General features: G+C 41.9%; 1 protein-coding gene across 2 annotated transcripts; it reads left to right on the top strand.

The window, feature by feature from the left end:
• Positions 1–517: 517 nt before the first annotated feature.
• On the top strand, positions 518–10,653 carry LOC127300389 (uncharacterized). Of its 2 annotated transcripts, none has more exons than XM_051330496.2 (13): positions 518–675; positions 3,085–3,501; positions 3,671–3,917; positions 4,905–5,017; positions 5,178–5,257; positions 5,743–5,884; positions 5,972–6,052; positions 6,613–6,717; positions 7,215–7,397; positions 8,637–8,729; positions 9,847–9,986; positions 10,054–10,120; positions 10,230–10,653. In XM_051330496.2, the coding sequence occupies exons 2-13, from the start codon at positions 3,109–3,111 to the stop codon at positions 10,335–10,337; spliced, it is 1,752 nt and encodes a 583-aa protein (XP_051186456.1). In that variant the 5' UTR covers positions 518–675; positions 3,085–3,108; the 3' UTR covers positions 10,338–10,653. The 2 variants fall into 2 exon arrangements, with proteins under 2 accessions (XP_051186456.1, XP_051186455.1); XM_051330495.2 differs by having other exon boundaries at positions 10,218–10,653.
• The last annotated feature ends 1,743 nt before the right edge of the window (positions 10,654–12,396 follow it).

Here is a 12,396-nt window from a genome sequence, read left to right as displayed (position 1 = left end):
CACAGAAGAGGGTAACAAGTAGGCAACACCGTGCCGAAGATACATGGTGTCGCCCGATGCCCTTCTCCATCGCTAGCAGCACGCAGCCCAGGGCGCCGCGCTAGCGGGAGGCCCCACGCCGGAGGATGGATAGCCCGGTGCCGCCGACTACCCCATGTTTTGCCCAGCGGCGATGCCTTGCGGCATCGATAGGGACGAAGGAGGAGGAAGGGGAGAGGCACGAGGGTGGTGAGCTCATTTGTGTCACCCACGCTAGAGCGTTTCGGGTTACCGGTTTTTTCATGCTACTTCGTTCTTTTCCTTTTCAAATTTTTGTTCCTGCACTTATGATTCTATACATGGATAGTAATAATATCTAGTTTATAGTAACTAAATATGAGTTTTTTTAGCAGAGTAACTAAATATGACTAAGCACTAGAGATTTCGCATCATGCAATTTTTTGGAATATATATATCTACACACGACTTTGGATTTATCCTCTCAGAAAAATGTCGGTTTCCCCGCCCGGCCCGGCGCGGCCCAGCAAAGCCCAAAGTGGAGCCCTCTTCATTCTCCCGTCCTCGCGTCCCATTCCACAGCGTCCAGACAATCCCACCGCCGACCTCCTTCCTCCTCGGCTCATCGCCCACCGTCGGCACCGGCGCCACCGCAGAAGCCCGATCTGATCCCGTGAGGTGACATTCCCCTCCCCCGTCTGCTCCGCCCCCGCCCCGCCCCGCCCCTCCCCCGTCCCCGTTTCTAGATCTGTGCTCCGAGTCGTGGTCGGCCCGCTCCCGTTGCCGCGGCCAGACGCACCCGCTCCATGATCCCGCCGCGCGCGGGTGCCGGAAATTTAGGATTTCGGCTTCCGCCTTCCGGCGTTACGCGATGTTTCTCGGTTTATCCGTGGTTCCACCGCCTTGACAGGGTGGGGTTGCGCCGGTTTCGGCGCGATTGGGGACGGATTTAGGGGTTCCCTTCGGGGAGCCTGGTTTGGGGGTGATTGGGAGAGCTATTAGCTCCCAGATGGGCTGTGTAGGTTCTCATATAGTGATGCGTTCGTGGCTGGACTGCACTCTTTTGGTTCGATTGGTTTCCCTGATGATGAAGATGCACTCGATCAGGAGGAAGTTAGGGAGTGCGCTTAGGTTCTTCCCTAGCGTCTGAATGTTCTAGAGCATGTTGATAGAAAGGTGGAAAACGGAAATAGGAGTGACTGGAAAATCAAGAATGTTCTCAGCCTTGGCTGTAGATCTGTTGATAGGAAAATAAAATGATATTTTTGCAGCCGCTTGAACGTTGATGGGATTATGATTGTTTGCCCCTGAAAACCGTTCGTAGAGAATAAATGACATCTTTGTTTCACATTCTGATGTAATCAACAAGTAACTGCTAGGCAATAAATGTTGGGCTTTGCTACCCGGCGGTGCCGCATATTTGGCTTACCCGTGCGGCACCCGGTGACACCCTGCTGACCACCCTCCGCTCCACTCATTTCCCGCCGAGCGTTCCCTTTAGGACCCGAGGCTCCGAGCGTGCAGCAGGAACACGCGCTACGTCGTGACACGGGTATAAAATGACGCTTCCGACGTAAAACAGCCTTTTTCTTTCCGGTGGACACCATAATCCTGTCAGGAATCTAGCAGAGAACACAAGACAGAGAAAAATCCAGGAAAGAGAAAAGCATTTCCTTGCGCTGTCAAGGGATGGTCGCCAAGAAAAAAGTAGCTAGGGAGAAACAGTAGTACTACTAGGAACTAAAGCACTTACTAGCTGCCTAGGTCGCTAGGTGTGTTTCTGAAATAAATCAACAAGATTGCTACAAAAAAGATACTCCGTACATATGGTTGCGTCCTTTTAACCAAGGTGAAAGTGGCCAGGAAAATCGTAACATAGACTTGATTGCCATGTTTTAACCAAGGATAGCTACCAGGTTTTCTAACACACTTATCGTATTTTAAAACATAGTTACCAGGTATTTTATACCCAATCAACAAATTCTACAAAATAGTTACCAGGTTTTCCGAAACATTTATCTGAACCTTAAGAGCCATTAACAGATTTTACAACACAGTTACCATATTAATTAGGAATGATTGCCAGAATTTCTGAAAAAAATAAAGATTTAAAATAAAAAATTGCCAGATTCTTCTACACACTTTCTAAATTGTTTAATTCCCAGCATAATTACCAGATTGGTTGGGAATAATTGCCAGATTTTCTAATATATGAACCAGATTGTTTAAAAAGTCTCCAGGGTTTCATTAGCATCCAAATAAATTATATACTACCAGCTACTGCGTTCCTGAAATAGCTACTCCCTCTGTTCTATAGTTTTGTCACAAATTTATATGTACCTAGACATATTTTATGAATAGATACATCTGAATCTGCGACAAGAATTATGAATATTCTCATGCAACTACAAATTAGTTTACATAAAACTACAGCCTGGAATGTACGACTTTTGGTCGCAGACAAGCCAAGAAAATTTGGAACCAACAACGTATGAATCAGTTTGCTTTATGAAATCACGACTTCAAAAACCACAAAAAAAAAATCAAAAAGAAGGAACCATGTCAAGCAGTAGTACTAGTACTCGTAGGCAAAATAGGCCTGCTACACACCTGCACCCACGTCTCTTGGGCGCACAGGACCAATAGGACCACTTAGCGGCATGGAGGTACCTAGTTGTAGCAAACAGTGTAGACATTTAATAACACGCCTCATGTGTCAGTTACGAACAAATTGGTTTTGGGATGACTCGCCCCGCTACAGCGTACATCCAACGAACCAGGTCCACCGCATGTGGATGGATGGTTCGGTTACGTGCCGCACAGTAAGATGCAGAGTGCGGTGCTTGTGTGTAGATTTTTCCATAAATGTTTTGTCTTAAATTAATTATGCTATTTTGGAAGCAACGTATTAATGGGTTCACATATCTAACCACTTGATGGGACATTTGGTTGACCTCATTGGAACATAACTCTACCTTCTTAACTTGGTCTTGACTTTGATCAATTTTGTATCTAAGAACAGATACGTGTCTGTTTGTGTTCAATTTGAATGGTCACATTGTCCTAATGTTGTGTCTTTGTTTACAGTTGTAGAGATATTTGATTAGCCTGATGGCTATGGTCGATGAGCCTCTTTATCCAATTGCTGTGCTGATAGATGAGCTTAAAAATGAAGACATTCAGTTGCGTCTGAACTCTATCAGAAGACTTTCCACAATTGCACGGGCACTTGGGGAAGAAAGAACCAGGAAGGAACTGATACCTTTCCTCAGCGAAAACAATGATGATGAAGATGAGGTGCTTCTTGCAATGGCTGAAGAATTGGGTGTTTTCATTCCTTATGTTGGGGGTGTAGAACATGCCCATGTCTTGCTCCCACCATTGGAGACATTGTCTACAGTGGAGGAGACTTGTGTCCGAGACAAATCAGTCGAGTCATTGTGCCGTATTGGTGCACAGATGAAGGAAAATGACATTGTTGACTTCTTCGTTCCAGTAGTGAAGGTAAGACATCCAATAATTAGGGAACATTCTTTTGATTTGTTATCAAGTGTGCTTCCTATATAATGTATCTTGTTTTCTGTGGCCACACGTATCTTGTTTTCTGTGGGTACACTTATATTCTGCTCGTATCTTTATGTCTGTCTGTTTAACAAGTCTTTATGCTTTTCAGAGGCTAGCGTCTGGTGAGTGGTTTACAGCTCGAGTATCATCCTGTGGTCTTTTCCATATCGCCTACCCAAGTGCCACCGATCCATTGAAAACAGAACTGAGGACCATTTATGGTCAGTTATGTCAAGATGATATGCCTATGGTCAGAAGGGCGGCTGCGTCAAACCTCGGGAAATTTGCTGCTACTGTTGAACAGAGCCATTTGAAGACAGAAATCATGTCGATCTTCGACGATCTGACTCAAGATGGTACTTTCTTATGCATGTTTGATGTACTATTTTATAAAATAGTTATCCATCGACTCGTACAAATAGTTATCTATCTGTTCAAAAGCGAAATAAAATATGTAAATGCTTATTTGCCATAACTGTTGTTTTGTTGACTGAGTGTTTATGTCTCTGATCAAGTGGCCTCTTATTCTGCGGTGGAGATGAATTGTCAAACTGTTCTGGATTTCAATTGGTTCTGTGTGACAGACCGATCGAATTAATCAGTCACTTAACACTTTAACAGAAATTTATAGTACTCTTTTTCGAATTACTTGTCGCAGATTTGTCTAGATACGCATGTGTATCTAGACGTGTTTTAGTTTATAGATACATGCGAATCTAGACAAATCGGTGACATCTAATTTGGGACAGAGGGAGTATTACCAATTGAGATGTATTGCTAACGTTCAGAAAATCCTTTTCCAGTTAAATGATTTTTTCCTATGGAATGAACTAAGTATAATAATGGTTATAATCATATGAATTTTGTGCCACTTCACATGTTGGCTTAGAGCTTGTGTGAGTGGTGCCTTACATCTAATATCAGATAAACCAAGTTTCTTGCTCCTTAGTGCTTACTACTGTAGTTCTATCTGTTACATGTTGCTTATCTCTATCTTAATTGCAGTTTTAAATTTGGCATACCTTGTAGTTTGCATATTTGTGTGGTACTGTTACTTGTCTCAGTTTTGGTCTTGTGTTTCTTTTCACGAGACTACGTGCAATTTTGTGATGATAATCCTTGATGACTGAAAACAAATTAAGCTGTTTTATTTAACCTTCTTTGCTGTGAGCATGATATTGCTTTTCCTACTCTTCAATATATCAAAATAAATGCTTGAATTTACTAAAAGATCAATATATGAGTCCTAAAATGGACTCCTGAATTTTTCTTGTCCAAGATCTTGTACAATACATAACCTATTGAGACCTTGATTACAAACTGTTATTGGCCTTCATATACAGATCAAGATTCAGTACGTTTATTGGCTGTTGAAGGATGTGCCGCTCTTGGAAAACTGTTGGAACCACAAGATTGTGTAGCACATATCCTTCCAGTCATTGTCAATTTCTCCCAGGTACATCTCTGACATTTCTTTGTAGTCTTTATAGGGTATTGGAATACACTGCTACAGGTTTATTGTTACTTAGGATTGCTTCTTTAATTCAACTATGGTTGTTGCCAAGTGCACTATAATGGTTGTGCTACTGCTAACACTCATTTAACTTATTTGATAGGATAAATCTTGGCGTGTCCGTTATATGGTTGCCAATCAATTGTATGAGCTCTGCGAGGCTGTTGGTCCTGAGCCTACGAGGTTAGTTCTGTCTTTTCCATCTATTCTAAGATACTTAAATTTTCCATATCTGTAAGAGGTCGTTTGGTATCCATCATTTGAGCCTGGAATCCTGGAATTCATTTTAAAATTCCATAGGTGAGCTGTTTGGTTGCCACAGAATTGGGCCATCATTTCATTTAGGAAATCCAGCAAAATGATGCCATGTGTAATCACAATTCCGAACTGAAACCTGTCATTCACAATTCCTGTGGCAACCAAACAAATTCAATATTGAATTCTACTGTCATTTACAATTCCTGTGGCAACCAAACAAGTGTCCATTTCTGGAATTACAATGTAAATGAAATGAATACATGTATTCATTTCAAAATGCTACAAATGAAATGAAAACCTGGCTTCCAAACGACTTCTAAGTTGTACTTGGATATACGTGGCAATTTATGTATATGATAAGAAATAGATTCAAACCCGATTGATCCATGTGCTCTTGTGGTGGGTAATAGAGCGGACTTGGTGCCTGCATATGTTCGTCTCCTTCGTGATAATGAGGCTGAAGTGCGGATAGCAGCTGCCGGGAAAGTCACGAAGTTCTGTAGGATATTAAGTCCACAGCTTGCAATTCAGCACATTCTTCCATGTGTTAAGGTGGGAGGACATGGCAGTTACTGAACATCATTTATATTCTTCTACTGTTATTGTCTTCTGGCTCACTCATGCCAATTGTATCTGCAGGAATTATCATCGGATTCGTCTCAGCATGTTCGCTCAGCTTTGGCTTCAGTCATTATGGGAATGGCCCCTGTGTTGGGAAAGGTGCGACTCGTGTGAGCAATGATGCACTTTTTTTCCTGAACTGTCTTTCAGTGTTGCAAACATGTTTTCCGGCACATTAACGTGTGTTACATTTGAATGTAAATTTGTGCCCAGTGTTCGTGGCTTTAGCCCCATGAATATTTATGAAATATATTTTTCATTGTACTCTTCTGATCCACCATTATTTGGTCCATACAATAGTTGGTATTGTTAATTTGTACTGAAACTGTAACGAGGAATAATGCATAAATACTTTCCTATTGGAATTATTCTTTTGGACTTCTCAGCATGTCAACTTGAACAATGTGGAGGGAGGTTTCGACGTTTCGTTGAGAAATTGGAATGTCTTTGAATATGTTGCAGTCAGCATGAAACTATATTTCCCTTGCTTGTACTCTTTTATCCCTATTTCGGTAGTCACTACAAATCCAATATATTTATTCTGTGTATCTGTTTGATAATGTAATTATTTGTTGCCAATAGCTTCTGCTCTTCATATAATTACTATGCAATTCACCACCCTTGTAAACCTGACCAGCTTCATCTGTTTCTTTCTGCAGGATGCTACCATTGAGCAACTTCTTCCTATTTTTCTTTCTTTGCTGAAGGACGAATTCCCTGATGTGCGGCTCAACATAATCAGCAAGCTTGATCAAGTCAATCAGGTTAGTGCCATCTTTTGTTATTGAGGTGTGCCCTTTCTTAGAGTTCGTAGCTGGTTCTTTTGTGATCCTTCTTTAATCTAACCATTTGCTTACCACGACAAATATGAGGGCCCTATGCAAAAAGTACAGTCTGTTCTGACATCAGATTTGTTTCTTAAATACAGTCTATTCGACCAATTAAGATATCTTTAAGCTATCCGCCCATCACAAACCCCTTCCTTTTGCAATTTACAGTGCCATTTATTGGTATGGACTAAAGTAACACACAACATTGAACGGTTATAAGTGGCATGATAAATATAAGTGCAATGTTCTAAAACATCATGTATTCAGAAATGTTGAATCTTGTGTGTTCCTAAACATCATGCATGGTAAATATAAGAAATGGAGGGGGTAACATCCCCTCCATCAATATTTGCTTCCTCTACTGACTGATGTATGCTGTTTTTTTTTCCATTGTTCATTTCACGTTTGCTGAGGCTGTTGTGATCTTTCAGGTCATTGGAATTGACTTGCTGTCACAATCTCTATTGCCGGCCATTGTAGAACTTGCAGAGGATAGGCACTGGAGGGTTCGACTTGCAATAATTGAGTACATCCCTCTGTTGGCCAGTCAGTTAGGTGTTGGGTTCTTTGATGACAAGCTCGGGGCTCTTTGCATGCAATGGTTGGAAGATAAGGTATATGCTATTCTGATTACTAAATGACATGTTTCGTTCGAGGTTAATTTTGCTGGAATTAAGCCTAGGCAATGTATGGTATTCAATGAAATTGTCGCCAACAAAGCTGAACCACTAGTGTGGGAAAAGTTGGCAACAGATCGTTTTATGAGTTTGACACATTGGCCATATAGCTAACGAAGTGCGGCAACTATGGCAAAAACTAAACACACGCTGAAACTATGGCGCTTGTAAGGATAGACGTGGCAACAGCCCCCTAGTTTATTTGGAAAACCAAAGAAGTAAACTCTTGGTTATTAAGTCGTCGCCTAAACGTCTCTATTTCGTCCGGGCGCTCTGAGGTGGACGACTGGGAGCGACGCCTAGAATTTATCAATTAGGCGAGTGCCCAGGAAAAAAAAGCGTTGCAGTGCTTGCCTGGGAATCGTCGCGGTTAGCTGGGCCGCTCGACCAGGGGGAAATCGGCGGAATAAGATGAGTTTTTTTGCATAAGAATGGGCAGAAACTTCAGATCTGCAGGTAGCAAGTCAACGGGAGAGGGGAGTAGTGTGGCTGATTTGCTCGTGGACAGAGATGTGGAGCTGGGCAGCTGCTGGAATTCGCAGTGGCTCACCGGCCATGGGGCTGCTGGAGCTCGCCATGGGGCTCCCGCAATGGGTGCTGAAGGAGCAGTAGAGGTGGGGAAAGTCTAGAAAGTAGTGGCGGCGGTAGAAGGGAGAGGGTGAGAGTGTTGGGAGCTGCTAGGTTTTATGTTGTGTTATATCGTCGAGGCTATTGGGCCTAATGGGCTATAGAGTATACATTTTGGGCCAAATTGTCACATATGGTGAAAATTTGATGCCATATCTGTATAATTTCATATTTGTTACCCTATAATATATTATTTATTACTATTTTCACCCAATGCCTAATCGTCGACATGCCGACTCAAATCCACGAGCTCGACTCGACTCGACTCAACGACATGATGACCAAGAGTACACTGATGCTATTTCGACATATTACCTCAAACATTTTTCTCCAGCAGATAGGAACCTGATAATTAGCAACTTTCAGTTACGTGCTTGTAAGGATAGACCATGCAACAGCCCACTAGTTTATTTGGTTCTTTCCTTGCATCACATTTGCCCCCTGTGTTATGTTGTTTAGGTATTTTCTGTGGTTACGGTTGATACAAAATGAACAAAACGCTGCCACTGCCATGAATGAAGAAATAGTTAACCAAAGTTTGAATTTCAGGTTTTCTCCATCAGGGAAGCTGCTGCGAATAACCTGAAGCGCCTAGCAGAGGAGTTTGGTCCAGAGTGGGCAATGCAACATATAATTCCTCAGGTTCGTTATGTACCGTATAAACACTAGGCATTATTTTTCTTGCATGAGTAAAGCTAGTGCACTGAATTTAAGCAGGTTTCTGGTTTTTCGGTTGCAACAGTTTCGATCATGGCCTAGTGAAAATTAATAATAACCATTTTTGCGTTAATTATGTCATGTTTTGGACACAGGCCAGCAATCTGTACTCTCTCTAGAGGTGAACAAATATAGTTATTTTTTGAGTACATTGCACCCAGTCCTTGAATGTGCATGCTTTGGTCAACTAACTACACTAAATTGTACATCCATGGGTGGTAACTTGTATTAGTAGCTCATTTTAGTCCAAAATTACCAGTGCGGCATAATCTGTCCACTTGGCATATTTATGTGACAAGAAGCCCATATGTCATAAAGAATCCTACAATGAAAATCAGCTGCCTTGGAGATGCCTAGGGTGGCCATGAGGGTGTAGCAGCACCAGGAGGGTGCGCATGACCTTGTTTTCAACAATGGTGATGTAGAGATGGGGTGGTGGTGGAGAAATCCTGCAGGGCTTCGCTGTAGCTGTGCAAGAGGGAAGAGGAGGAAGGGGGCTGCTAGGGTTTGGGGAGAGGGGGCTGCGACTTGTGTAGCCCTTGCTCAGTCAGTTCAAGGAAAAATATAATTTAATCAAAAGGTGTAGCCACCTAGCCGTGTCATGCCAAATGAACATGTTGTACCACAGTGGAGTGTTCTGGACTTTTATTAAGCTGTGCTGGTTGATACTAGCAGATGTGGATGTGCAATTCCTGAAGCTATGTTTGTTGATATGTGGTGGAAGTTTACACACAATAGGACTTGCTAAATGTTAACGTTAATTAAGTTTGGTGGCGGAAGGTACATAATGAAACAAGTCTCTGTAGCAAAGAGAGCTCTCTGTTCTAACAAACGCTGTGTTGCTTGAAGCCTTGAACCAGTTTGTCCCTGACTACTCCCTCCGCCCCATAATATAAGATGTTATTACATCCAATATACATAACATCTTATATTATTGGACAGAGTGATATAATTTAGTTGTGTGGTAGTATGTCAAATTTTCCTTTCTGTAATGGCATTTAATATCTACTAGCCTTGAATATTTACATGCTTGATTTTGTAGGTATTGGAGAAGATAAACAACCCACATTATCTGTATCGCATGACCATCCTGCAAGCTATCTCATTGCTCGCGCCTGTCATGGGTGCAGACATAACATGTCAGAAGCTGCTCCCTGTCGTCATTAATTCGTCAAAGGACAGGTGGGTGACAAAAGATCGATAAAACAATCTTTTTGAAGGCTTCACTCACACATTTCTAAATATCCAGGGTTCCGAACATCAAGTTCAATGTTGCAAAAGTTCTGCAGTCGCTTGTACCGATCCTTGATCAATCTGTGAGTTCCTGATTTCCTTCTGCCTTGGTCCAGTTTTGTAGTATCTTTCAGTTGAGTTATGTGTTATTGAGGAATATCATGAATGCTAACTTTGCAGGTCGTCGATAAGACGGTGAAACCATGCCTCGTCGAGCTGAGCGAGGACCCGGATGTGGACGTAAGATACTATGCCAACCAGGCCCTTCAGGCATGTGACCAAATCATGATGTCAAGCTAAGTAGCTACTGTCAAGTGTTCAGAAGATATTCTTCTCAGTCCAGCTTTGGAATACATGTAATTTACCTTCTAGAGTGGAGAGTTTGTTCGAGCCCAGAAACTGACCTATGCTTCCATGTTGATAATGGATTTTGTCATTATTGTTGTAATTGAGTAATTTAGCGCATATGTTGTTACTAGTGTGTGTTTATATAGTACTCCTAGTCATTAATGTTGTAGTTGAGTAATGGAGTACTAGTAGTTTGAACATGTTTTCGGTCATTTTGGATGTAATGTGCCTGGTGTGATATTTAGTGGATGCAATCATTACCCGTTGATTTTTGGCTGCCTCATCTAAAGATAATATATTCACAGTTGTAACGTCGCTTATTTTCAGATTCTTGTGTAAAATCATGATCAAATGTCATGTTCATGATTATTAATTACTACGGCCTATGCGTATCCCAAGATTGTCAATTTGACTAATATGATATAAGATTTACACTACAAAAATTATACCATTAAAAAGTACAACATCTGAACTTTCCAATATACAGTATATATTTTGTAGTATGTATCTTGTGTTACATTGGTTAAATTGGCGAGGGATACACCCTCAGGACCTGTAAAGCTGGACAGAGGTAGTACTCCCTCCGTTTCAGTTTACTAGTTTTCTCAGTATCCTAGGTTGTCAATTTAAATTATATAATATAAAAATTATATTATTAGAAAATAGAATATCTAAACTTTTTAATGATACAATTTTTATAATATATAACTAATGCTAACTAATTTGTGACCTAGGGATACGCGCATGCCTAATAAAGTGTGATAGAGGGAGTAGCACACTTTGAAATATCAATTAATGCACATGTTCACATTTATGTTAATAGAGGAACAACACAGAAAACACATAAATGGAATAGAGTGGAAACACATAAATGGAATAGAGCGAAAAAAAACATCGCAAAAAATTAAAGGGTATGCATGCTGAAAGTCCGAAATGTATAGATGACCCACTTTTACTGCAGACAAGAGGGAGGTATATAGGGCGTGTTTGGTTGCTTGGGCCTAATTCGTGTACCACTGTGCTAGTGAGATAGGCTCACTTGCGCGTCGCGAACGAGCCATGGCCCATAAAACGTGTGCCAAGGGTCATAAAACGCATGTCGTTTGGCAGCCTGAGCTGCTTTTCTGCACCAGAGAGGGAAGCCAGCCCCTATCTCGTGCAACCCACACCCTGTTTAGTTGCAGATATGAGCGTGTTGTGGTAACCCCTTTTCCTTAGAGTGGTGAGGTTACCCATTATTGCTAACTGAATAACAACACATTCAGCTAGATTCAGTTCATCAAAAGGTGCTGGTAATACATAGCAAATACTTACCCTACTAGGCGATGCATCACGAGCGAAGCAACTATATTTCGTGATGCATCACAGGTTTATCACACGAGGGGTTAGTATATACCAACAAGTTCATCATTACATGCCGGAGATCAGGTTCAAGCAAGTTCTAGCTAATGGAGGGATACGAGAGAACCTCCCAAAATCATCAGATCATGACGAAGGAAGCAGAAGCACTAAGCAGGAAACTGCTTGCGAAGCCAGGTCCTAAGCTAGCTCCTCCTCTCCGCTGGCTGCAGCTTACGGTACTCGGTATACTCTTCTTCGTTCTCTACAATGAAGTCGATTTCTGACCAGCAAGTTAGGTTGAAACAGCTGTGCCCTGCAGACAAACCGGGGCGTGAAAATCGTCTTCATCTAAGCATAGTTCGTAATCGGGGTCCCGACGTACTGACGATGCGTCGGGTAGGGCTGCAATCCAGTAGGAAGCTAGAACTGTTAGTACAGATGACAATGCCATACTTGTAGATTTATGAAGGAAATCAGCAAGGCTTACTACCTGAATGTACTCATCCGCCGTCTCTTCATCAGCAACATAGAAGCAGCAACCATCTTCGCTTCAGTCCAGAGTGCGATCGGATTTCATCATGAGTATGACGCTCCACTTGGTCCTCCCGTTTTTGATGTGGTTGTAGATCTGAAGAGTGGTCACATGTATGCCATCAAATACAAGAACATC

This window comes from Lolium perenne, chromosome 5 (assembly GCF_019359855.2).
Source record: "Lolium perenne isolate Kyuss_39 chromosome 5, Kyuss_2.0, whole genome shotgun sequence".
Classification (NCBI taxonomy): Eukaryota; Viridiplantae; Streptophyta; class Magnoliopsida; order Poales; family Poaceae; genus Lolium; species Lolium perenne.
This window is presented reverse-complemented; position numbering and strand designations above follow the sequence as displayed.

Excerpts from the sequence above, each read along its gene's own strand:
- LOC127300389 (XM_051330495.2), top strand. The coding sequence starts at position 3,109 with ATGGCTATGGTCGATGAGCCTCTTTATCCAATTGCTGTGCTGATAGAT. Across the intron at positions 5,018-5,177 it reads TCATTGTCAATTTCTCCCAG|GATAAATCTTGGCGTGTCCG; the intron begins GTACATCTCTGA and ends CTTATTTGATAG. Across the intron at positions 5,258-5,742 it reads GTTGGTCCTGAGCCTACGAG|AGCGGACTTGGTGCCTGCAT; the intron begins GTTAGTTCTGTC and ends GGTGGGTAATAG.